The following is a 27,984-nucleotide window of genomic DNA, read 5'->3' as shown; positions in this document are numbered from 1 at the left end:
GCTTCTTCTTTGGTAAAGCTAGGGTCAGCTGCATCCAGGACTGGTATCGGCTTTTGTGCTTAGCATGCTGTCTCAAGTAGGACTGTGTCTTCCCCCCCAGTCTCAGGGGGAAATGTGTCAACAATGGAGCAACTATTGTCATGGAGGTTGGCGGTGGAGGGGCTGAGGAGACACGGACTTGACACATTCCTCCCACATCCAGAGGTACATTGCTTCTGCGCGGGGTCCTGTTGCAAAGCAGGACCTGGCCTGTGGTCTGAGTGAACGTGCCATCTGGAGAGGAAAGGGGGTACCCTTGCCCTTCTGCTTCATCTTTGTTCTGAAGCTTGCATTAACTAGGCTTAAACTCTAAATCCTATTCTAGAAGTGAAAAGAGAGTCGAAGGCTGATTGTTAACTGAATACTGAGAAGTCCAGGGATTAAGCTGTGGAGGGCCGCAGTGGATCCGGTGGGAGGCCCAGCAGCTGTGACCCACCCTGCCCTCTGCCCTTCGTCCATGTCACATATGCCTATGACTGAGTGAGAAGAGCAGAAGTGAAAGCGTGCACTGGTTTTGGGGGTGGGTAAGAAGTTTCTCTGCCCTCTCTGGTGGCCAGGTCATATCCCATTATCTCTAACTCTGACCCTGGCAGTTGCAACTCAACTGGCAAAAAGACGAACTCTGTGTGAGTCAGTAGGGACAGAAAAATAGTGTGAGATACCTGGTCGTGGAAAACTTCATGCAGCTTCACGATATTGGGGTGTCCTTCACAGAGTTTCAGGGCTGTTATTTCTTTCTGAGTATTGGCCTCCATCCTGCAGGGATGAAAATGATTAGCCTCCACGTACGTACCTTCTTCACCAAGTTTTCATGTCCATATTATCCCAGCCCTAGTTTTGTGTTTATTTACAGCGTGTTCAGAATGTAAGTGTTCAAGTATCACAATGAGGTTTCCATGACAGTAATGAATCATACCACCCACCAGAACAAGTAATGCATTATTCCTGAGAAAATGATTACTTCTGAGTCAGAAAAGAGCCCATCATGAAGAAATGGGTGCCTCACTTGCCTGACATTTTGGTAGTAAGAATACACAATCATGGAAGTAATAATGAGTTCCCAAAACAACTAGCTGGCTCCCAAAAGCTGCCAGCAAATTGCTAAGTAATTTCAGAAAAAAAAAAATTCAGATACACAACTATTAGGAGTGGCAACAGCTGTCGAAATGAATGGGGCAAGTCTGATTATCACTGCCACGGAAAATGTTCTCACGGTAGACTCGAAAGCCTGTCACGCCATGATTTACGTCCCAAATGGATTACTTTACCAGCAAACATCTATTAGAGTCAGAGGATAATGGATCAGCTAATGAGCTGAATGGCTACACCAGGGTTAAAAAGCTTTACAAGAAACCACTGATTTCAAAATAAAAATCCTAATTTACAGAATTCCTTGACCAGGATGAGTCCATACAAAAGAATGCCAAAGGATGCCAGAAATGGTCCCTACCTTTTGCTGATTATTTTGACTGCGAACGCTTGGTTACTTTTTTTGTGTATGCACTTTCGACATATTGAGAAACTTCCCTCTCCCAGTGGCTTGTCCTTCAGGTCTAGGTCATAGTGTTGATAGAATGGGGAGTCCTGATAAGAAACCAATATCATTTACCTTAAGAGAATACTAGAAACTGAGGCGCCTGGGTGGCTCAGTTGGTTGGGCATCTGACTCTAGATATCGGCTCAGGTCATGGTTTCACGGTTTGGGAGTTTGAGCCCTGCACTGGGCTCTGCACTGACAGCATGGAGCCTGCTTAGGATTCTCTCTCTCTCTCTCTCTCTCTCTCTCTCTCTCGTTCCCTCTCTCTCTGCCCCTCCCCGATTGTGTGCTCTCTCTCTCTCAAAGTAAATAAAAAGAAACTTAAAAAAAAAAAAAGAAAATACTAGGAACACAGAGGGATAAATAACAGAGTAAAAGAACATTATTATTTCTTTTAATATTTATTTTTGTGTGTAAGAGACAGAGAGAGAGGGCATGAGCAGGGGAGGTGCAGACAGGGAGGGGGACAGAGGATCTGAAGTGGGCTCTGTGCTGACAGAAGCGAGCCCAACACAGGGCTCGAGCGCAAGAACCACGAGATCATGACCTGAGTGGAGTCGATGTTCCAGTGACTGAGCCATCCAGGCACCCCTAAAGAACATTATTAATGTTAATAGATATGCATGGAATATATTTATATGCTTCCAAGATTCAGCTTGCTTTAGATCATTTCTACTTTCATCTGTATAATTTTTTAAGATATATAATTTGCTATCACTGTAAAAAGGAGTTCATTGAAATGGATGTGACTAATTCTCTAGGGCAAACATTGCTATTTCCATTTATTCATTTCTTAAAATTGCACCTTACTCAAATGGTAAGCCTATTAAATTCACTGGCCTTGACAATGTTAATTAGCATTGGTATTTAAATCATAACTGTGTCATTTAATTAAGCACATGTATACCTTCATCATTGCGCTCCTGGCGACACTCGTCACTCCAGGGCGATCAACTCCTGTGTGGAACTGAAGAGGATCTATGACGGCCGCGTTCCGCTTAAACAGAATGGAAGGAGCGACAAAGGAATAGCCCTAAGAAAGAAAAGGAAGAGTAAGGAACAAGGGTTTGCAATTTTCCAGTTTAGCACAGTCCAGATTGTAATAATGTTTTTCACTCTCTGTGAAAAACATTCAAATATGTGTGGAGATGAATCTAATTTTATTTTATTTGCAATCTAAAATGCAAATCAATGGAGATTTCAAATCAATGGAGACACACTTTTCCGAAGGAGATAATGCCATCTTCTGGTAGAATTAAACCAATTCAGAATTAAAGGCAGAAAAACCTTCTGTCCAATTCCACCCCCAATATCTGACTCAGAGATGGAGTTCTTTCGCATTGCTGATGAAAGTTCACTTAGGAACGCAACTAGCTTCTCAAAAAAGGTACAGTTAAGGTATTAAACAAAGTGGCCCAAGAGTTATCATTTTTCAAGCTCAAAAAATAGCAAGTTTCACTACAGCGAGTTTCTAATTTAGCAATTATTTGACTCTGATTAGATTTCCTTAGACTAAAAATTTCAAATGGAGTTTTGGAAAAGAAATAAAAATCAAATGGCAGAACGACGTGCCAGAATGAACCAAAAGTAGTATAATGACAGATGATAAATCTGTTCAAGCTAGAACACTCACTAGTTCAAAGAACATTTTTGAAACATCTACTATGTGCTCAGCCACGTGCTAGATGTTAGTGTCATTAAGGTCCAGAGACACAGCCCAGGTGACCAGATGAAGCCATACTAATGGCATACTTATGGGGGTCCAGAAGTGAATCTCTCATAGCATTTAATAGTCTTTAATGGTTTTAATAGCTTTCTGATACCATTTAATAGCATAAGTCTGAGAAAGACCTTTTTCTCAGTATAAAATCTTCCCTAATTCTTTTTTAGGAGTTGGAAAACAGTTAAGATTTCTCATTGAAGATAAAGAATCAGATAACACTTTTTATGAACTGAAGACAGTTTTATATACTAGAGGTAAAATGAAGTAGTCTTGTATTTTTCTATAAAAGCAACTGAAGAGAAATAAAATTTCAAGTAAAAAAATCAACACTTCTTTACATAAAGAACTTGGAAATGCAAGCTGGTGCAGCCACTCTGAAAAACAGGATGGAGGTTCCTCAAAAAATCTAAAATAGAACTACCCTACGACCCAGCAATTGCACCACTAGGTATTTATCCAAAGGATACAGGTGTGCTATTTCAAAGGGGCACATGCACCCCAATCTCTATAGCAGCACTATCGACAACAGCCAAAGTATGGCAAGAGCCCAGATGTCCATCTATGGATGAATGGATAAAGAAGATGTGGTGGATATAGATATATATATAGATATATAGATATAGATACAATCGAGTATTACTCAGCAATCAAAAAGAATGAAATCTTGCCATTTGCAACTACGTGGATGGAACTGGAGGGTATTACGCTAAGTGAAATTAGTCAGAGAAAGACAAAAGTCATATGACTTCACTCATCTGAGGACTTTAAGAGACAAAACAGATGAACATAAGGGAAGGGAAACAAAAATAATATCAAAACAGGGAGGGGGACAAAACAGAAGCAACTCATAAATATGGAGAACAAACTGAGGGTTACAGGAGGGGTTGTGGGAGGGGGATGGGCTAAATGGGTAAGGGGCACTAAGGAATCTACTCCCGAAATCAGTGTTGCACTAGATGCTAACTAATTTGGATGTAAATTTAAAAAAATGAAAAATAAAATGAAAAAAAAAAAAAGAACAAACACATAAGTAATATCTACTATGTCACAGACCATAAGCTTCAGTTAATAATTTGCAACATCTCCATATTTAATCATTTTGAAGAGATTAGAGGATCTTGCTTTTAAGACGCCAAGAACACTTATATGGGAAAATTAATCTTTTCTTTCACAGCACATCCGGCCACCGCACAGGAGCGCCCTCTCTTGGAGATTACCTGAAACAGCCTCTCGGAGCTCTGGGGCAGCGCAGCAGGGGAGTACGTGGGATCCATCTCTGTGAACTCTTCTGCAAAGTTACTCACATCTAATTCATCTCGGATGACCGGCTTAAATGGGGCGGGCACTTTTTTGGCAGCTAGATCGTCCCAATTTATTTTCTGAAACAGAAAAAGAAAATGGGTACAAAGTAGAGACCAGCAGAGTGGAAATATTTTCTGAGACTAACACAGATGGATTAGGGTTTTAATTAGTCAACAGGGAAAGGGCACATCTTTCAAACCAATGATTATAAATATGTTTTTTTCCCAAGCATGAGCACATTTTCTGACTGCAGTTTATTGCTGCATTCAATGCTATGCCTGAATGAGGAGACTGCCTTCCGTCACTGTGGGGTCTGGCCGTATCCTCCGGGGGGCACCAGGATATCCTAATTCACCCATAGGGAAAACAGAAAAATTACTTTTGTCCTGAAGGTGTGAGGCCAGAACAAAATAAAACTGAATGATGACAAAGGGCTTTTCAATGCTCTATGAATATGAATGCTGACTCTAATATTCCTATTTTCTAGAGACAAAGTTAGGTAGCTTTCTTCCTAGACCTGCTTTTCCTCCTGGTCATCTGGACAGACTAGAAAATAAACTCACTATAAGTCATGCACTTGTTTACGTCTGTAAGTTTAAATGATCCTATCATACTGATATAATCACCCTTTTCTCATTTAAGTCTGTATCCTAGCTTTTTAAATACTGCTTCTTGTCTCCCCCATGGGATAATCCGAGCCCCCTCTCCCCCCATGCCAGACACTTGTTGTCTGATAAACAGAGCCAACTCTGTGCTCTATTTTCTTTGTGTTCCTTCTGTCACTTAAAACAACCTGAGATAATACTTATTGAATCAAATCCCACAGCTATTCTATTAACATATTTCTTCAAATCTAAGATGTCCTCATTCATAGTGAGATATGCCATGATTTCATGTACCATGAAGAAAGAAAAGGCATTATGAAGTAGAATGGTTAAGCTGTCCATTGTAAGACGCATTCTGATTTCAGAGACAGTGGATGACGTTCAGGAAGTTTAATCAACTAACGAAAAAATGTTTTTATTATGCCCTCTTGTGGAGGCAATGGAGAAAAAAAATCATTAGATTACAGATCTTCAAGTTTTTCAGCTAGCGTGGGCTTTAGAGACCAATTAGCTCATCTCCTTTAGACCCAGATGGAAACTGAAGCCTGGAAGTAAGAACTAACCTTCTCACTTAAACATTAGCTCATGGAAGGGTCAGTCTCTTGATTTTCTCGTTAGCGCTCTGTCCTCCGTGTGGCTGTAATGTTTTCCATTACAAGCATATGATTTGTGCTTGGCTATTTATACATACATTAAGAGAAACTTCTAGAGGAAAGGGGTAATTTAAAGAAATATATTGTTAGCAGGAGAATGTTTAGTATGTAGAAAATTGATCGCTGTTACGTTCCTCTCCACGTCCTCTCCATTTAGGTCTTTACAAGTTGGACTCTGGTCTTTCCTAAAGAGTCCTTGTCATTTAAAAAGCAAAGCCATTAAAGAACCTAAAATTACTATTTCAAGCTATAGAAAAATTTCCGTAATATGAAAGACATACTGTAATATTCACAAATATAGTGAACTGTAGTGAAAAAGATCCTATGAAAATATGATGGGGGTATTTTGCTTGAGCACTTTCTTGAATTTTACATTGTTAAATTTTGAGCCACATTTCTCAACAAGGTATTTGAAATAGTTTGTTCAACTATTAATCTTTGTAAGCCATGCTGATTTATGAAATGTACACACTGAGAAGTTAATTTTATTCTAAATGTATTTCTGTTACTGAACTTCTGTAAGATGTGCGGTAACATTTTTAAACGGGTTACAACTGAGAGACTGGTGCTCTTTTTTTGAGTATAGAAATACAGAGAGGGGGGGTCAGTTGGTTAAGCGTCCAACTCTTGATTTTGACTCAGGTCATGATCCCAGGGTTGTGGAATCAAACCCCCTGTCGCACTCTGTGCTGAGCATGGAACCTCTGGAATTTTCTCTCTCTCTCTCTGCCCCTCCCCGCCACTCGTGCTCTGTCTCTCTCTCTAAAACAAAATTTAAAAATACGTCACACATAAAAAAGATAAGAAATACAGAGAGGTAATTCTTATTCTCAACCATCACTTGTTTTTCTAGATTTAAAAAACAATAGACAACACAGAGGTTACTCTAGGGCAGTTTTCCTTTGTTATGTTAGGCGTTTTCGTTTGCTCTGGTGATAATACTGTAAAAGCTCAGTTTGCAGAATAAAAATAAAACCCGGATGGTCCCTTTAGACCATAAACATTTAAGTCATGCTTACTGAGGTGATGAAATTTTTTAAAAGTCCTAAGTTCAGGGTTTTAAAAACTGAGGTCATGGTATCCTGGGTTGACTACTCAGACTTAAATAGCTAGCCAACTCAGCCAATTTAATTCTTTTCCCCCAGTTATCTAAAATTTTGGAGTTCTTTTGTTCGTTTTACTAAAGTGAGCAAACTAAGTTAAGCAGATGTATTGGTGCTCTGTAGAATGGTCTCATTAGGTTTCTTCAGAATAAGCAATAAGTAAGTAAGTAAATAAATAAATAAATAAATAAATAAATAAATAAATCTATGTTACAGATACGTAACTGAGAAATAGGTACATTTTAAATTTTCTGTGATTGCTCCCGAGAAAAGGAGAAAGCATGAAATCACTGTCTAAAGGGCAAAACACACTGGTGGGAATGGCTCATGAACTGAGAGAAAAGTAAAAAATAAAAGCTCCTTCAGTCCATATGCCTAAATTTCAAGATCATAAATAGAAACCAATACTCAAAACTCGAACCAATAAGCATATGGAAGACTGAACGCCATTATGGTCCTCCCCACTCTCACTTCATTTAGGCAGAAAAAGACCATTTAGGTGTCTCTAAGTAGAATTCTTTTTTTTTTTTTTAAATGTTAACTTATTTTGAGAGAGTGAGAGTGAAAGCGGGGGAGGGGCAGAGAGAGAGGGAGACAGAAGCTCCCAAGCAGGCTCTGTGCTGATGCTGACAGCAGAGAGCCTGATGTGGGTCTCGAATTCACAAATTGTGAGATCATGTCCTGAGTCAAAGTCAGACGCTTAACTGACTGAGCCACCCAGATGCCCCTCCAAGGAGAATTCTGATCCTAGGATTCCTACAGGGTCCCTGCTATTTAAAAAAAAAAGGTACAGTGTATGTGAAGACAGGGAGCAAATGTCTCCAAAAGGGGCCATGTTCACTCATTTCATGAAGAATGCCAAGCACCCTGTAAATAGCAGGCCATATAAAACCATCTGTTCGATAAATTTCACCTGAAAAAAGAGATGTTCTTTGATTTCATCCGCATCACGTGGACCACATCCCAATCTTTTCTTGGGATCTTTCATCAAAAGACGCTGAATCAGGTCTTTAGCTAAAGCACTCATTTCTTGAGGATATGGAGGCTCGCTTTTTAATATTCTCCTGTTGACAGATAAAACTTGCTATTAAAACAACCAGAGGATGAAGTTATAGTGACGATATTCTTAGCAAGACAAGTACTGTGCCACACACTCTGAAACTAAACTATATGTGAAAAGCAGAGCAAAAGTATTTAAAATGAGATGCCACGAAATCGAATTTCCGAAACTAAGCAGAGACGAAAAGCGTTGGATCATTTTTTCAGTGTAAGTCGCTCTTAATGGGGAACCACCACCCCAAATATTTAATTGGGGAAAAAAATGAAGGCTTGGGACAGGTTAGACCTTGACTCGACTCTCTGATGAAAGATTTCCCAATGGAAACAACTCCTAATAAACTCAGAGAAGTCAATCCAGCACTCAGCTCCAACCATCATACCCTTCTCTCTTCCCCTTCCCTGTGTGCCGGGGAACAGCTGGGCCCGGCAGGAATGGGGAGGGAAGGCAGGCCAACGCAGGTAGGGTCACAGCCACTGGGGCATGGCTCCACTCTTAATATCTGAAAACGAGCACCAGACCTGGGGCTTTTCATGGGATGAGATCACCTGCTTCATTATCTCCCACTATAAAACAGTCAGGTAAACCCTATAAGGAACTCAAAGGTAAAGTCTACTGTTTACTATGGAAGGTGAAACATTAAGATAATCAAGTTTCTTGATGAAATATTTGAATTTATGCTAAGGTCATGGAAGAAATCAATCCAATCCAAATGTACCTCTGCCTCTGTGAAAGGGCAGATGAATAATGAGAAAGAATAATGAAAGGGACAGATTGAAATTAAGAAGCTTAACACGGTATACACGGAGATAGTTATTCCTTTATTCGGGTTTGTAAAAAGATTCCCTGTTGGGCATTAAAATATTAATAACCGTTATGGAACAAAACCAGGTAACACATTTGTAACAGACAGCACAGTGTGGTTAAGCACACGGACTCTGGCGCCGGACCGAATTCAAACTCTGGCTTGCTGCTAACTGGCTGTGCGACTCTGAGAGTTAATGAACCTCTTCACACCACGGTCTCCTTAACCTAAAATGGGTATTATGATGCTTAAGTGAGCGAAGACAGTGCTTAGCGCTGCACCAGGAACATTGCAAGCGCTTGACCTGTGTGCCCCTGGCTCCCTTCGGCTACACCAACCACAGAGAAAACCACAGCCAGTAGCCACTGAGAATCAGTGAAATGACAGTGGAACTGTAAGTTTTCACTAGAAATTCTAGCCGTCTTGTTCATTTCAAAGCTAATCCCGCTTCTGGCACTCCATCCTGGGGATGCAAAAAAACCCGGACAGAACAAGGGAAAAAAAAGAAGTACACTTTTTCTCTTTAGGGTTCTTTAGTGTTCCCCCAGGGCTCGCTGCTCGTCAGGGTTTTCTGCATTGGACAGAATCCTCTCCTGGGACCAGGCACAGGCGTCTCTGAGAGACACTGGCAGCCCGGTTTCTGAGGGAAAGCTAAGCAGAGACTTTTCCATTTTCCCCACCTTTCATGTGCTTTTAGCAGGCAGGGACTTTTTGTGTGAAATAGATACCCTGTTGCTGACATTCACTTTGGCTGAGAAATAAGCACTTTGGCGGACGTCGTCGGAAGGTACGGATTCTGTAGGTCCATACACTTGAGTCATCGGCATTTGCTGGAAGTCTACTCTGTACAGGCACTTAGGGAAAGCAACGGTCATGCCAACCCTGGCGGTTCATCCACAAAAGGAGGGGCATCGAGAGAACAGGGAGCACCCGGAAACAGGGATGGACCCACTGAGATGCCAAGCTGGGAAGAGGGGCGGGAGACTCCGCGTACAACTTGGGGCGGAGGTCTGGGCACGCAGACAGCATTGGTGGGCGACCGACGGCTGCAGCAGGTGCCACACGCAAGGAACTAGAGCGTGACATTGGAGTGAGGCAGGGAGCACATCAGGAAGAGACGGAGTGGAAATCTGAAGGGGTTTCTCAGAGCAGTACTGACGAGGGGACGAGAGGGACCACCAGTGGTGGCCCCAAAGCTTCCCTTTTTCCTGGCTGCAGCGAACATGGCCAGAAGCAGCCGGAGGAGGTCGGGCAGGCGATGGTGAGCTCACACCCCAGCTCGCAGGAGTGAAAGCAGGGGCCACGCAGGAGGTAGCACAGCAGGACTGCTTCTTAGGCTCCTTGTCGTCTTGGTAAACGGAGTGGCACGGGGCTTCCTCAGTGCGTGGAGAGGTTCTGAAGCCTAATCCCGCGGAGAACCGTAGGGCCAGGAAGAGGACCAGAAATGGAGGTGCGCTGGTCAGGAGAAAGAGCCCCCAGCAGGCTTAAATCTCTTCTCCAGGGGAAGATGATCTCTTCTTCTGCTTCCTTGAAACGTACGGGGCCGAGACGCATGTGAAATGACAGCTGTGCCTGGTTACCGCGAAGTCACCCCTGAGATGTGTGAGCAGACAGGACTATTTAAAACTCAGAGAACACAAGTTTCTGGGTGTTGTCTCTTACCCCAAGGGTGTCCTTGGAAGGGGGGAGCGGTGGAAGCTGTGCACAGAGGAGTAGAACAATGCAGTCCCGTGGTGGCCTTCCCATGTGGGAGTCACCCATCCACCTGTTCCCATCACTAATGGCTGAGTGTGCCCTCTGTGGGCTGGCCAGCCAGGCCTGGTCACTGCAAGGACCCCTGATGAAGAGGTGCTTGATGCTGTCATGCTGATACCCATGTTTCCTGATCTGTATCTCAGGAAGCTAAGTAAAACTGGTGCCAGATTACAGCCTATTGTGACCTGTGAGTATGAATGTCAGTCTGAAGCTCAGACCAGCGCAGTTACGCAGAATGCGCACTGCAGAAAGGGGGACGCAGATGGGAGGATGCTCATGGACCTTTAGCCGTGACAATACTAGAACATCCTGCAACAAGGGCAGGGAGACATTTCTCAGGTGTTGTTGCCACTTGACCTCTTCGAATGTTCTAGATTTCTGAATTGGTAATGACCCAGAACTCTTTCTTTTTAGCTCCAAAGGGAATCTGGGAAACTTGAGAAATGAACTGTAATGGGGTGGGGCCCAAACAAATCTTTTTTTTTTAATTAATTAATCTATTTTTTATACATTAAAAAAAGTTTTTATTTATTTATTTTGAGAGAGACACAGAGAGAGAGCAGGGGAGGGGTAAAGAGAGAATCCCAACTAGGGTGCACTGCCAGTGCAGAGCCCTATGCAGGGCTTCAACTCATGAACTGTGAGATCATGACCTGAACCAAAACCAAGAGTCAGACACTTAACCAACTGAGCCGCCCAGGAGCACTGAGCCCAAATAAATCTTAGAGCTCTCTGGAAAATCAGAACAGGCTCTGAGTTGACATATCACGTTAAACATTTCTTGTGTTTGTTATCATTTAATCCATACAATAATCCTATCAATAGGCAGCCACTATTATCCCTGTTCTAAAGGTAAGGAAAGATTCCTTTCAAATCAAGACATATACACACAAAATTTTAACTTGATATTCCAGAACATAGATGCTCCTAATATTTTTTTGCAAGAAGCAGCAAATAACAGAGCTAAGAAAATTTTGAAAAATAAAATAATTGGGAAAGATGTGCTTAGCCACATGTTAAAATGTATTATGAAACAAGATTGTAAAAGTGAGGTGCTAGCAAAGTAAATCAACAGCCAAATCACATGAACAGAAGAGACAACTTGAAAAACATCCAGACATATACACAAACTTACATTGTTTTTGAAAAGGGACCAGCCAACATGGGAAATGCCACATTGTTTGACAAATGTGCTGGGGAAACCAGCTATTTGGGAAATAAACGAAGCAAGACCTTGCCCCATACCACAACCTGAAATGAATTCCAAATGGATTAGGAATTACATGAAAAAAGAAAAATCAAATAAAATTAAAATCAATAATATAAAAATGAATATAAAATTTCTTTCTATTCATGAATGTTAAGTTTCTGAGAACCTCTGTGGTGAAAGAAATTCACATCTGATTAGCTTAAGAATGTACGGATTGGGGGGCCTGGATGGCTCAGTAGGTTGGGCATCCAACTCTTGATTTCAGCTAAGGTCTTGATCCCAGGGTCATGGGATCAAGCCCCACATTGGGCTCCATGCTGAGTGTGAAGCCTGCTTAAGATCCTCCCTCTCTCTCTCTATCTCTCTTCTCTACCCCTCTCCCCACCTCATACACACACACACACACACACACACACACACACACACACTCTCTCTCTCTAAAATTAAAAAAAAACAAATGTATGAACTAAAGAGTACTAACATCGAGATTAAAATTAAAACTATGATGGGGAGCAAGATGGGCAGATGGGTAGATATAGAACAAGCAAGGATGGTAAAATAGTCATGGCAGCATCATGGCAGCGTGTAGGCAGGTTTCCGCTGTGACAGGTATTCGAACATTTTCATATAAAATGTGGTGGAAAAAGTGAGCTCATGAAAGTGTGCACGTGTTTCTTATGATCACAACAATATAACAATACGGAACTGTCTCAACACTGGTGTTAGTACAGTGGGCAATGCTCACCTGTCACCCCACTGAGGTCTTTGCTCAAGTGTCACCTTATCAGAGCAGCCTTCTGGAACCATCCGAACAAAAATACCTATTTCCCCACCTTATTCATCCCTCTCCTTTCTTTTCTTTTCCTCCATGGCATTTAAAGACTATTTGTATTTATTGATTGGTTACTCTGATCTCTCCCAGCTAAAATGTAAGCTTTCAGGGAGGAGAGATTCGTTTTAAAGGCAATTTTGTTCAGTGCTTTTTTCCTGGGGCCTAGAACACTGCTTAGCATATAGCAAGTCCTCAACATAGATTTCCTGAATAAATTATTTTCCATTTACGATACCTTGCTCACTCAGGATCTTTCTTCCTTAGTTGCAACAGATGCCTGCAGATAACATCTTTGTTTTTTCACCAATAGCATATGCCTTCTCTTGGGGTGATGCTATTTGTCCTCCATTTCAAAGTTCACAATCTTTCCTATTTTGTGACTTAACATTGTTGATTCTCCCTTGCTGGTTCCCATGTGGTCCCAGAATTACTGGACTACTTATATGACTGCCTGAGTTAGGAAGTTTTCAGTAAACTTCATTTACTCTAACTAGATAAGAATATTATGGTGCGTCTACTCAATGGTATATTATGCAGTCATTGCAAAATTATGTGTACAAAGAGTTTGTATACATGAGAATGTGTATAACTTTAAGCAAAACTGGAAAATATGAAGTTATATTTCTAGTATAAGTACAACATTATACAGATGTAAAAGACTAAAAGGAAATATATCAAGATATTGGCACTGCTGGTCTCTGGGTGTTATTACAGTTTTCCCTTATGTACATTTTAAACTATAGTGAACGTTACTTTTAGAACAGGAACAACAGAATGAACTTGATTTATAAGATCACAGACCCACGGAGACCAGCACAAGCCTGGCATGGGGGCTGGGAAGTCTTGAACCCTCTGTGGGTATTTCCCACTGCCCAAAAGGCCTTCTTTTCTGCCTTCAGCCTCTGCAAGCCTCTGGGTCCTCCTGGCCCAGCCCATGCGGTCTCTCTGTCATGAACGCTTCCCTGACACTCTCAGTCCCCAAGGGTCCATGCCGCCTTTGTATTTCCATGGCAGTCATCTCACCACTCCAATACTTCCCCAAACTCCTGCTATTATGAATTGTCATCCTTTTATTCACATCTTCCTGAACAGTATACAAGTTTTCTTAGGACAAGAACGTTGCCTCTGTATTTCTCCTCTGCCTTAGGAGGTAAAAATTACTCAGCAAATATTCCAGAGATGAATGAAATCAATCACCCTGTTGTCTGGGCCACTACTTCCCAATCCCTTACCTGAAATAAGCATTCAGCTCTAGGAAAGAAAACAGCAGCACAGAACCAAGTGTGAGCCATGGGACAGCATGAAGCAACTTTCCAGGAGTCATCTTGTACTTGACCCCAGTCCCAGCGCCCAGTTGCTCTGAGTTCTTAGGCAAGACAAGCCTCAGTTTCCTTGTCTGTAAAACAGCACATGCAGCTACCTGTTTTCCAAGGCTGTAAGGATTCCAGGAAATGCTATGTGGGACTTCTCGGCACAGAGGCTGGCACGCGGCTGTGCCCCGGGGAGCCTCCCCCTCTGTGGGGCTACTCCAGGACTGTTCCTGCTCTCAGACACTGGCTGCCAGAGGGGACACTTCCCTTTGGCTGTTACCAAATCCTTCCTTGATCCACCTACCCTGTCTTTCTTTAGACATTGCCAGTAAAAATAATAAAATGAGATTCTTTACCAACTCCTGCAAAATCTGGGACTCTACTCAAAATCTCAGCCAGTAATCCCTGGGAGCCCCCAGGGCATGTCTTAAGTGAGCTATAAATACTCTTCTTCACTCTCACATAAAGCATCTCCTTTCCTTCTCTTGCCTCACAAGCCACCTGAGGGGTGCTCACTCCTGCCATGGCTTCTGGTGCAGAAGAGAGAACATTTCTGTTCCCCGTGAGGTTTGAGGACGTAAAGATGTATGCACGATCTTGTAAAGATTTTGGTAAGAGAGCTTTCTTTTTCTTTTCAATGTATAGCATCTTCTCCCTAAAAGTGATGCACACGACCTAGACTTGCCTCCCCCCCCCCCCCCCCCGCCCCAGGGCCAAGGCCTCTGAGGACCGAGCTGATCTGCCTGGGCTCCTCCTCCTTGCATTCTCGTGCACTTAGTGGGTCTACCAGACGGCTTTATCAGACATGCCTGAATGTGTCTTAGTCACGGGGTGGGTGCAGATTTAGGCTAAAGCTGGGACCCCACTACACTGACTCTGGTTTTTGTTGGCAGGCCTCATCCCATCCCTGTCCCTCTTCCTTTCTCTCTTTTCTGTGACCAGGATGATGCTCAAGAAGCTTTTACTTCACCCACTCCATTATCTCTGCTGGAGCACCTTTCCTTAATCGGCAGGATGAAAGGGATGCGAGAAGGTGGAGAACCACACCTTGGTGATGCAGGACCAAGTGGCTGCAAGGGACAGTAAACTAAAAGCAGTATTTCAAGTCAAGAACAGAGTGAAATGCAAAGAATTTCAAAGAGATTGCTAAAGGGAAAAGAGCCAAGGTCAGAGCAAAGAGCCAGTACAGAGCCAAGAGTTATCACCCGAAAGGTTTGAGGCCCCTCCCGGGAGGTGCTGGAGAACCATGAGCACCTAAGGAACAGTAAGATTACTCCAGAAACTGAACCAAATGAGTCACAAAGGCAGAAGGCCACCTCCACAGCCTCTCCCAGTACGGATGAGGCTGACCTTTCAGACTTCAGGTGGATGGGACCAGTGGAGAGCCGACTGGGTGGTAATGAGAGGTGGTGATAAGTACCTCCACAGAGCCTCGCCGGGAACAACCCAAGGCCAGGTCTCAGGGGGAGCACTGACAGACTACAGTAACCATTCTAATAGCGCCTCTGGCGGGTCCTTCCCACAGTTGGAAGGATTCTTCCTATGTTCTGTTCAGGGCTCTAAGCCCTCTAGTGCCCTAGAGAGTGAGTGCTTCAGAGGACGAGTTCATGATACAGCAGGATTCAACTCTATCCCCACACATCATGCAAGGGCAGCAGGAGTAAGCCGAGCTGAAGGACGATGTAAGGCAGTTAAGACAGAAAGCTGAGGGCAGGGTCATGTCCATCCCGTTCCTCTCCCAGCTGCAGCCTCCCAGCACTGGACTCTGCCCTCCAGCTGCTGCAATTGTGTCACGGAGAAGAACATGTAGATGAATCGCTATTGTGACACACGTCATCGGATTGGGGGGGGGGGGGGGGAACTAGTCAAAACCACCTCAAGAAACACAGATGCTGCTACTGGGTACAAAAATACAGAAAATGAGGAAGAGAAGAAAAAAATGAGCAGCACACTGGGAATCAAGAAGCCTTTATAAAATACGCTGATAAAGGATTTTATCATGAAAATGTGAGAGAGACACGGAAGCCATGGGGGAAAAAATGATCTCTTAAAACACGGAAAGAAATAATAATGCTTGCCAAAGTTATTCTATGTGTAACTCTAAAAGCAAGACATTCGTAAACAGAACATTTAAAAAAATACAAATGAACTAATTCAAGGTGTTACTGACTAATCAGCATGCATAAAAGAATACAAGAAAACTACTATCTTAATTTTGTTTTAGAAGACTATAATAAGGCCACACAAAATCAACGTAATTCCCTAAAGACAGACACTCTTTCGGAGGACAAATAAGAAATTAATCACCTAAGGCAGAGGTCAGCAAACATTTTGTAAGGGCCCATGGCACGCAGACTTCTAGGATGGTCTCCAATGATCGTGGTCTCCTTATAATCACAGCAATCTCCTTGGGCCATCCCCTCCCTTCAGATGTGTGCGGGACCTGGTAACTTGCTTATAAACAATGCTATCAGTAAAGGTGACAGGATACTGCTTTCATGATTAGGTTACAAAACAGTCCAGCCACCTGGGAGACGCTTCCCGTTCCTTCCCGGTTTGCATGCTTTGAGGAAGCAAACGGCCAAGTTAGATAGGCCCAGGTGGCAAGGAACTGAGGGTGGTCTTTGGCCCACAGCCAGCCAGGACCGGAGGCCCTCAATCCAAAACGGTGAGGAACTCAATCCTGTTGACAAGCACACGTGCTTGGAAGCAGATCGTCTCCCAGGTGGGCCTGGAGACAACGACAGCCCAGCACTTTGCAGCCTGCGAGTGACTGGAAGTGGAGGGTCTGGCTGAGCTGTGCCCAGATTCCTCATCCCCAGGAACTCTGAGAGAGTTAATGTATGTTGTTCTAAGCCACTGAGTTTTCAGGCAGTTTCTCACTGGGCAATGGATGACAGATAACCAGTGAAAGGCCAGACAATAAATACTTCAGGCTTTGTAAGCTACACAGTCTCTGGGCCAAATATTCATCTCTGCTGCAGTGGCCCCCAAAGCAGCCAGAGGGGATACCCCAATGAAGGAACCCAGCTGGGTTCTAATAAAATGTTACTAATGGACAGTGAAACTCAAAATTTCATAGAATATTCACGTGGCACAAAATATCGTTCATCTTTTGACTTTTTCAACCATTTAAGAATGCGAAAACCAGCTCCCAGGCCACAAGAGAACGGGCAGCAGGATGGATTTGGCCTGTGGGTTGTAGTTTGCTAACCGCCTGACCTAAAAGGTACAGCAAGAGCTCTGTTGAGTATTATTTTGATAACACTTAGACCTGAATTTATAGAACACTATGCTATATACAACGAAACACACTAATAAAGCCAAATAAAACAGATAATGAAATGCCAAATAAACATCTCATGGCAAATATTTTCTACATTTCAGAGTCAGAGAAATTGAGGCAAGGAAACGCCCCTGTCAGAGATGACGGAAGAAGTGCAAACAGAACCTGTATGTCCTGATTCTCAGGTGAGGACACAGGACTCGACCACCATGGGTAACACAGCCCCAGTCAAGTAAAGGAGGAGGCGCAGACAGAACCGATGGAGATACCGTGATCGGGTGGACCCCTCCCCACAGAGCCCAGGAGAAGTTCTACACAGAAGGGGAATAAAGGCTAGTGGGAGACACACATGGAAAGCACACGCCACATACATGAACTAAAAATAAGACACGGACTCAGAAAAGCTAATGAAAGGTTTATCCTAGATAAAACTGTCTTCACTTCCCTAAAGCGACGTCGGGAAGAAACAACAGAACTACTCTATGTTCTTTAAATTTTTTTGAAGCTTATTTATTTATTTTTGAGAGAGACAGAGACAGTGCAAGTGGGGAAGGGGCAGAGAGAGAGAATCCCAAGCAGGCTCCGTGTTGCCAGCTCAGGGCCTGATGCAGGGCTTGAACCCACAAAACAGCAAGATCGTGACCTGCGCTGAAACCAAGAGTCAGAAGCCTAACCTACTAAGCCACCCAGGTGCCCCAACTAGTCTATGTTCTTTAGAGGACAGAACCAGGATTGATGGGCAGAGGTTAGAGGAAGCTTATTGCAACTTACGTTAAGGGGGCAGGATTTTATACAAGGTTGTTCATTAATGGAAGGGGCTTTCTTGAAAATACCTTATACAACTGTGCTCACCGCTCATGGATGGCACTCAGACAGAAGGCAGAGGACTACAGGACCCTGTTGAAGGGACTCTTACATCAGGGAGAAACTTTTCCTATCATTCTTCTTCTTCTTTTTTAAAAATCTATTTATTTGGGGGGGGGTGGTACAGGCATGTGCAAGTGCATGCAGGGGAGGGGGCAGAAAGAGAGGGAGAGACTCTCAAGTAGGCTGCACGCTGTCAGTGCAGAGCCCAACACAGGGCATGATCCCACACACCGTGAGATCATGACCTTGAGCCGACATCAAGAGTTGGACACTGAACCAAGTTGAATCACCCAGGCGACCCCTCTCATTCTTATTACATTTTGAAATTTGACATACCAGAAAAACATGCCTGCTCTCATTTTAGGCTATGTCTAGACAACAAGAGCAGGTAGATAACTTGGATAAGATGTTCTTTTGAAGCACCTCAAGTCAAAGCTCTAGAAAGTATACGGCATTCAGGGAAGATCACAAAAACTAAGGAATGGAAGGGTTCAATGATGAAGAAAGTCCTTGGCTAATTAATACAGGGGACAAGACAATGATATATTTATCTGAATGGTACATTTTTTTCCACTTTTTAAATTTATGTGTTTTTTTTTAATTGAAGTCAAGTTGACACCAAATGTTATGTTAGTTTCAGGTGTCCAGCGTAGTGACAAGACTATATGTTATTCTCTGCTCACCACAAGTATAGCTACCTACATACACTATTACACTATCACTAAAACTACAACACTATTACACTACCATTTACTTATTCCCTATGCTGTGTTTTTTTATCCCTGGGACTTATTCTTTCCATACTCGAAGTCTATTATCTCCTCCCCCCTTCACCCATTTTGCACCCCCACCCCCACCCCGCCACTTATCTCCTCCCCTCTGGCAACCATCAGTTTGTTTTCTGTATTTATGGGTCTGTTTCTGCATTTTTTGTTTGCTAGTTTGTTTGGCTTTTTAGATTCCACGTATAAACGAAATTATATGGTATTTGTCTTTCTTTGACTTACTTCACATAACATAATACTCTCTAGGTCCATCCATGTTGTTGCAAATGGCAAAAATATCATTCTCTTTTACAGCTGAGTAATATCCCATTGTATATATACTGAATGGTGCATATTTTTAAAAGAACATACTATGAAAGACTTTATAGCAGGAAGACAATCAGAATGATTACTTTGAAAGGAAAAGATAGTTTAGGATAACTGAATGATGACACAGTTTATAAATTTCAGTAACAACAGCAAAAACCCCCAAACCACGAAATCACGGGTCAACACTAAGCTTTAAAAAAAATTATTAATAACATGACCAAATCGATAATTGATTAAAGGGAAAGAATGTTATCTAAGTTCTTGAAAAATATTTTCTAGTTTTAAGAATTTAGACACTCTGATTCAGGCCCTTTCTCTTTCTAAAACCAGAATGTCAAATGATTGACCTAAAGGCAATAAAATCAATTTAAATTTGAGTATCACATGGCTCATAACATTCCTGCCATCATAAGCAGCAATATACCTCTCTGCAGGCAGACCTGTGGAGGAAAGGAAAACTGGAAAAAGGAGACTGCTTGTGGATGTGGAATAATAAAGTGGGGAATCAGAGGAGATACTATTTAATATCATCATTAAGTCTAGCTTTGCACCTGTCACCATGACAGGTATGACTTTGCAAAGGAACCCAAATTCTCAAGACCATGACCAAGGTTTCCTATAATCCTGAAGCATTTTCAGACTGTCAAAAGGCCCATTTAAAATAAGCAAAGTAATATTTTAAAATTTTAATAACAGGCATGACTTTAACTATGATTATAACAAGAAATATTACTGATCACTTCACTTCAGTATTAAACAAATTGGAACAGTGAGAAATAATTTCCTTCCTAATCTGTCCTGTAATAAGCATATTAAGAAAAATTTAAGTTTTATTAAAATAACGGTGATGTACAACAAGCTTCTGACATAAAAAGTGTGCCCTTTGGTAAGTTCTGATATATGTATACACCTGTGAAATCATTGCCACAAAGTAAGTGACATAGATAGCCAATCACCCTCCAAAGTTTCCTGGTGTCCCTTTGTCATATCTACTGCCCTTCCCCAATTAACTGGCCCTCAATGAATTCCCACATTTGAGCCAGTTTATATCCCCCAGAACCTCTTGAATGAAGGGAAAGATGAGTCACCTTAAGGAAGGACCCTGAAAATTTATACTGTTACTCTTTCTCCCAGCCTTCTCCAAAGGGGCCCACAGCTTTTTAATGGAGGAACTGTACATTGGTGAGAAGGAAATAACCAGACTTCTGGGGCCTACTGGACTCTGGCTCTGAACTGGCACTAATTCCAGGAGATCCCTGTGCCCACCAGTCAGAGTAGGGGCTTATGCGGTCGTGAGTTCAAGCCCCGTATTGGGCTCCGTAGTGGCATAAAGCCTAGTTGAAAAAAAAAAGTTCCCACCAAGCAAATTAAAACAAACAAACAAAAAACTTATGGGGTGCCTGGGTGGTTCAGTTGTTTTGAGCATCCAACTCTTGATTTTGGCTCGGGTCATTACCCCAGGATCGTGGGATTGGGCCCCCCATTGGACTCCATGCTCATTATAGAGCCTACTTAAGACTCTCTCTCTCCCTCTGCCCCTCCCCACCATTCATGCACGTGTGTGCATTCTCTCTCTACAATAAAACGAGAAAAAAAAAAAAGAGTAGGGACTTATGGAGATCAGGTGACCAATGGAGTTCCAGCTCCATCTCACGATGGCTTCAGTGGGTCCCGGACACCATCCTGTGGTTATTTTCCCAGTTCCAGAATGCATATTTGGAAGAGACATATTTAGCAGCTGGCACAATCCCGTATTAGTTCCCTGACCTGTGGAGTGAAGGCAATTATAGTGGGAAAGGCAAAATGGAAGCCATTAGAACTGGCTCTACCTAGAAAAATGGCAAAACCAAAAGCAATATCACATTTCTAGGGGACTGCAGAAATTAGTGCCACCATCAGAGACTTGAAAGATGTAGGAGTGGTGATTCCCACCCTTCTCCTCACCGATTTGGCCTGTACAGAAGACAGATGGATCTTGGAGATGACACTGGAGTATCGTAAATTTAACCAGGTGGTGACTTCAACTGCAGTGCTGTACCCGAATGTGGTTGCATTGCTTGAGCAAATTAACACACAGCTGGTACGCAGCTACTGATCTGGCATATGTCCTTTCCCCACCACTGTCCATAAGGCCCAACAAAAGGAGTTTCTTTCAGCTGGCAAGGCCAGCAATGTACCCTCACTGTCCTACCTCAGGGGTATATCAACTCTCCAGCCTGATGTCATAATTTAGTTCATAAGACTCTTGATTGCCTTTCTCTTCTATAAGATACACACTGATCTGTTACATTGATGACCTTATGCTCACTGAACCTGGTGAGCAAGAAGTAGCCACTACTCTAGACTGATTGGCAAGAGAGTGGAAAATAAATCTAACTAAAATTCAGAGGCCTTCTACTTTAGTGATTTCTAGGGGTCTAGTGGTGTGGAGCTTATCAGATACCATTTCCAAGGTGAAGGAGAAGTTGTTGCATCTAACCCATCCTACAACCAAAGAAGATGCACAATCCCTAGTGGGCCTCTTTGGATTTTGGAGGCAACATATTCCTCATTTGGGAGTATGGCTCCCGCTTGTTTACCAAATGACCTGAAAAGCTGCTGTTGAGGGGGGCCCAGAACAAGAGACAGCTCTGCAACAGGTCCAGGCTGCTGTTCAAGCTGCTTTGCCACTTGGGCCATATGCTCCAGCAGATTCAGTAGTCCTTGATGTGTCAGTGGTAGATACAGATGCGTTCGGAGCCTCTGGCCCCTATCAGTGAATTGCAGCACAAAGTCTTAGGATTTAGGAGCAAAACCCTGCCATCTTCTGCAGAAAACTACTCCCGTTTTGAGAAACAGCTCTTGGTCTGCTACTGGGCCTTAACAGAGACTGAACACTTAACTATGGCCCTCCAAGTTCCACTGAGACCTGAAATGCCCATCACTAATCGGGTGTTATCTGATCCATCAAGCCATAAAGTTGGGTGTGCACTGCAGCCCTCCATCATCAAATGGAAGCAGTATGCACCAGATGGGGCCTGAGCAGGCCGAGAAGGCACAGGGAGTGACATGAAAAAGTGGCCCAAATGCCCACAGTCCCCACTCCTGCTACGATGCCTTCTTCCTCTCAGCCTGCATCTCTGGCCTCATGGGTTGTTCCCTATGACAGCTGACAGAGGAAGAGAAGACTCGAGGTCTCATTTACAGACTGTTCTGCATGACATGAAGGCACCGCCTGAGAGGGCTGGCTGCAGTGCTACACACCCCCGAAGGACATGCCATGCTGAAGGGAGATCCTCCCAGTAGGAAGAGCGCGGGCAGTGTACCCGGATGTTCATTTTGTGAAATGGCTGGACATCCAACTTTATATTGATTGATGGGCAGTGGCCAATGGTTTGGCTGGATGGTCAGGGACTTGGAAGAAACAAGATTGGAATACTGAGGACAAGGAAGTCTGGTTGACCAAGATATCCGGGGAAGAGGCATGTGGATAGACCTCTCTGAATGGGGAGGAAAAAATGTGACGATATCTGTGTCCTGTGGGAATGCTCACCAGAGGGTAGCCTCAGCAGGGAGGATTTTAATAATGAAGTGGATAGGATGATCTGTTGTGTAGATAGCAGTCAGTCTCTTTCTCCAGTCAACCCTGTCATCATGGGGTGGGCCATGAACAAAGTGGCCATGGTGGTAGGGAAGGTTATATGTGGGCCCAGCAATGTGGACTTCTACTCACCAAGGCTGACCCGGCTACGGCTACTGCTGAGTGCCCAATCTGCACCAACACTGATTGTCCAAGATGGCACCAATTCCCAGGGTGCTCAGCCAGTCACATGGTGGCAGGTTGATTACATGGGACTACTTCCATTACGGAAGGGGCAATGTTTCATTCTAAATAGAACAGACACTCTGGATATGGATTTGCTTTTCCCGATGAGCTGCTTCTGCCAAAACTACCATCTGTGAACTTACAAAATGCCTTATGCGCTGTCATGGTATTCTACACAGTGTTGCTTCTAATCAAGTAACTCACCGCACAGCAAAAGAAGTGCAGCAGTGGGCCCATGCTCATGGAATTCACTGGTCTTACCAAGTTCTCCACTATCTTGGAGCAGATGGCTTGACAGGACAGTTAATGGCCTTTTGAAGACACAGTTACAGTGTGAGCTAGGTGGCAATATGTTGCAGGAATCTGGCAAGGTTCTCCAGAAGACTGTCAATGCTCTGAATCAACATCCAATATATTGTGCCTTTTATCCCATACCAGGATTCATGGGTCCAAAAATGATGGGGTAGAACTGGGAATGGCACCCCTCACTATTCCCCCCCAAGTGATTCACTAGCCAAGTGTGTGCTTCCTGTTCCCATGACTTTATGCTCTGCTAGTCGAGAGGTCTTAGTTCTAGGAAAAGGAATGCTTCCACCAAGAGACACATAATGATTCCACTGAGCTGGAAATTCAGACAGCCACCCAGCCACTTTGGGCTCCTAAAGCCTCTGAAGCAATCGGAGGGAGTTCTGTGCTGGCTGTGGTGAATGATCCTTGCTACCAAGGAGGAAACTGTGGACTACTACTCCCCAGGGAAAGTAAGGAAGAGTGTCTGAAATACAGGAGATCTCTTAGGGTATCTGTTAGTATTACCACGCTCTGTGATTAAGGTCAACCGAAAGCTACAATAACCCAATCTAGGTAGAACTACTAAAAGCCCAGATTCTTCAGGAAGGACTGTTTGGATCACCTCAGAAGGTGCTGAAGGCAAAGGGAATACAGAGTGGGTAGTAGAAGCAGGTAGTTATAAATACCAGCTATGACTCCATAACCAGTTATAGAAATGAGGACTGTAATTATTGTATTTCCTCATTTAGTTATGAATATATCTGTGTGGTTGTATGTGTGCATAAATAACGTAAATGTATATATTTGTTACAGATATGTCTTTGTTTTCTTCCCTTTCTTATTCCTTTATCATGTAAGATAAGATGTACTGACTTTATATCATGGTATTTAAGTATTGTTAATTTTTTTCACAGTACCTAAGTTATGGGATTTCAAGAAGGGAGAATATCACTTAGGGGTTGTATGTAAGGGGTTAGTGAGTTTTGGTTGTATGAGGGATAACTGTATCACGTTAGGTGGAATTAGAACCGTGTTATTGCCTTTATGGAGACGAAGGACAGTTTGAGGAGATGTGCATGGCTGCCAAACTGACGAGAGGGGGACATGTGATGGTTAATCTGAAGTGTCATTTGACCGGGCTACAGGTTGCCCAAATTAAACTTTCTGCGCATGTCTGTGAGGGTGTTTCTCAATGAGATCATCAGCATCTGAGCTGGGGGACTCCAGTAAAGCAGAATCCTCTCCTCAGTGTGGATGGGCAGCAATGAATCCCTTAAAGGTCTGAGTAGAAACAAAAAGCAGAGGAAGGGAGGATTCAGTCCCCCTTCTGCCTGCCCGCTTGACACCGGTCACTGGTCTTCTGCCACTGGACTGGGTTTTACACCATGGATTCCTGTCGTTCTCAGGCCTGGCTCTCCTGGGTCTCCGGCTTGCAGATGGCAGATCATGGGACTCCTCAGCCTCTATAATCTTGCGAGCCGATTCCACATAATACGTCTCCTTTTATACATACCTGTGTGCATGTGTGTGCACGTGCGCGCGCGCGCGTGCACACACACACACACACACACACACCCTATTGGTTTTGTTCCTCTGGAGAACCCTGATACAGTCTCGCCCTTTATTTGTAGCCATTCTAGTGACTATACAGTGGTATCTCACTGTGGTTTAGTTTGCATTTCCCTAAAGACTAATGATGTTGGTCATCTTTTCACGTGCTTAGTTACCACTCATAGATCTTCTCTGGTGAACTGTTAAACTCTTTTGCCCATTTTTCAAAACAGGTTTTTTTTTCCCCCTTGAGTTTTGAGAGTTATTTATGTATTCTGGAAGCCAGTCCTTTATCATATCCAGGATTTGTAATTTTCTCCCAGTCTGGGGTTTGTCTTTCCATTCTCTTAGTTTCTTTTGAAAAGCTCATGCACACATGTACTTAATTTTGAGGAAGCCCTATTTATCAGTGTTTTCTTTGATTGATTGCACTTTTGGTGTCCTAAGAAATCTTTGCCTAACCCAAAATCACAAAGATTTTCATTTGTTTTCTTCCAGAAATTTTGTAGTTTTAGGTTTTACGTTTAGGTCCGTGATCTATTTTTAGTGAATTTTTCTATACAGTGAAAAGTATTTATTTAAGTTCATTTTTCCCCATATGATAGCCAATCGTTCTAGCATCTGTTGAAGAGACTTTTTTCCACTAAACTGACGTTGTGCCTTTGTTAAAAAAAAAAAAAATCAGTTGCCTATATTTCTGTGATTCCATGTCTCGGCTTTGTATTTTACTGATGATTTGTCTATCTTAATATGAACACCACAGTGTCTTAATTACTGTAGCCTGTAAACCTTGAAATCAACTTTGGTCTACTTTTTCAAAGGTGATGTGGCTATTCTAGGTCCTCCACATATCTCTATGCATTTTAGGTTGTCAATTTCTGTAAGAAAAAAAAAAAAAAAGCTTGCTGGGATTGGGATTGTGTTGAATCTACAGATCAGTTGAGAGAGAGATCACATCTTAACTATACTGAGTAGCTCCCAAACACATGTGTGTTTATCCATACTTCGCTGAATACTTTTGGGGTACCTTCTGCAAATCTCTGGACTTCTCTCTGGACTCTGCCCTGCAAACTCTAGCTGCCTGGTCTTCCTGGACTCTCACTTCCATCTCCTCAACTCTGCCTGGGTTTCCCCTCCCTGTGCTGCAGCCTAGATACTCTCTCAAGGCAGTAAGCTGGGCAATCATAGCGCTCACCTCGTTTATTTTCCGTCACTGTGTTCACTGTCCTTCATTGCTAGATGTTCAATGTCTTCAATATTGCTGTTGCATACATTTTGCCCATTTTAAAAACTGTTTCAGGCAGGAAAGTAAATCCGGGTCCCTGTTATTCCATCTTGGTAAGGAGTGGAAGTCTCAATTTTTAATTTTTAATGTCAAATCTGTTCTCAAAGTTATAAAATTCAAGTAAAAACAGGACAAAAACATAACTAGTAATTAGTATAAAGTTTTATCACTGTTCGTTTATTTGTTCATTAACTCATTTCATTCCAAAAATATTTATTGAATTCTGCATAGTAAGCACTGTGCTAGCACGTGAGCATACAACGCTGAAGATCAAAGCCAGACATGCCCCTTGCTCTCACAGAGCTTACAATCTAGTGGGACAGACAGACATTAATCAAATAACTATGAACAAAAATGTAACACTGCAATTGCGATAACTGCTATGACGGAAAAGAATAGAATAATGCTATGATAACCTATAAGAGGGTGGTTTTATGGTATTTGTTTCTACTGAGAGTATGTAGCCAGGAGTTGAAGAGATCACTACTGTTTCTTTATTTGCAAAGAAATTACATTCAGTATACAGTGGGAAAAAAGTACCCAACAAATACAGTTCTCAATATATGATGTACTAGGTTAAGACAATATGCTAAGTGCTTTGGAGCACACAAAAATTTTGACACTATCCTTATGAGACTTAAGATCTAACTGGGCACATAAAATATAGAGAAATATAAAGGCTATGTATCTACATTCTATGTGAATATAAATGAAAATTTACCACGAACGTTATTTTGTCTATCTTCATTAAAAACATTATCTTTTCTATCAGCCTATAATTGCAGAAATTTGGTTAAGGTCCTTTGATAAAACAATATATTTATTTTATTAAGTCTTACCTAGATATCTCAGCTTGGGAATTCTTCTCTCCATCAACAGTGAAAGGAGACGCTCCAGTTAGTAACTCATACATTAGAACACCTAAACTCCACCAGTCAACTGCCTATAAAACAACAATGTCATTTTATAGAATATGAATATATATTTCATAAGAAAAGATGAACAAAATAAAGCTATATATTTGGAAAATATTTTAACCAAAAGGCTTTGTATATAACTTTCCGTGTAAGGAGTATGAAATTAAGCACTTGCACGAAAGACACTTAGAGAACAAATATCGAGGTATCCTCACAAAAGAATGTAAACATAGTAAAGTCAATCAAGGGGCTAAAAGTGTTTTCATTATTTCCTAAATCATTAAGTAATAGTTTCAGTTTAGTTAATTTTTTAAAAATTTCTATTTTTTAACTTTTTTTTAAAGTTTATTTATTTTGAGAGAGAGAGAGCGAGTGAGTGGAACAGAGCAGGGAGACAGGGAAACAGAGAATCCCAAGCAGGCTCTGCACTGTCAATACAGAGCCCGATGCAGGTCTCAAACCTGTGAATGGTGAGATGATGACCTGAGCTGAAGTCAAACATGTTAAGTGAGCTACCCAGGCACCCTAATTTAAAAAAATTGTAAATTTAAAATAAATTTTAAAAATTGTAAGTAAAATCTTTACACTTATGATGGAGGGGAAAAGGGAGCATTCAGCATTATTTATTTGTTTTTGAGAGAGAGAGAGAGAGGGCACATGAGTGAGCTAGGGGCAGAGAGAGAGAGAGAGAGAGAGAGAATCCCAAAAGGTGAAGAGAGAGAGGGAGACGGAGAGCGGAGTCCAGAGTGGTGCTCAGGCTCACCCAATGCGGGGCTCGATCTCACGAACCAAACCATGAGACCATGACCTGAGACAAAGTCAGATGCTTAACCGACTGAGCCACCCAGGAGCCCCATTCAGCATTTTTATTGATTATTCTGCTCCAATAAGTATCATGAAATTCCTTGACCTTAAAGGGCAAAAACGAAAATGGTTGTTTTCATAACCACATAAATCAAT

General features: G+C 42.5%; 1 protein-coding gene across 6 annotated transcripts in view; it reads right to left on the bottom strand.

The window, feature by feature from the left end:
• Positions 1 to 27,984, bottom strand: part of RPS6KA5 (ribosomal protein S6 kinase A5) — a 177,396-nt gene that overhangs the window by 21,591 nt on the left and 127,821 nt on the right. For 5 of the 6 annotated variants that reach the window (XM_049612320.1, XM_049612322.1, XM_049612321.1 and 2 more), the window contains 6 exons: positions 26,947 to 27,050; positions 7,876 to 8,026; positions 4,517 to 4,678; positions 2,484 to 2,609; positions 1,490 to 1,623; positions 702 to 795 (listed from right to left, as the gene is read on the bottom strand). In XM_049612320.1, coding sequence (XP_049468277.1) covers positions 702 to 795; positions 1,490 to 1,623; positions 2,484 to 2,609; positions 4,517 to 4,678; positions 7,876 to 8,026; positions 26,947 to 27,050 — 771 coding nt within the window. The other variant, XM_049612326.1, reaches the window with a different exon arrangement.

This window comes from Panthera uncia (assembly GCF_023721935.1).
Source record: "Panthera uncia isolate 11264 chromosome B3 unlocalized genomic scaffold, Puncia_PCG_1.0 HiC_scaffold_1, whole genome shotgun sequence".
NCBI classification, from domain to species: Eukaryota; Metazoa; Chordata; class Mammalia; order Carnivora; family Felidae; genus Panthera; species Panthera uncia.
The sequence above is the reverse complement of the archived record's forward strand: the minus strand, read 5'-3'. Positions and strand labels throughout refer to the sequence as shown.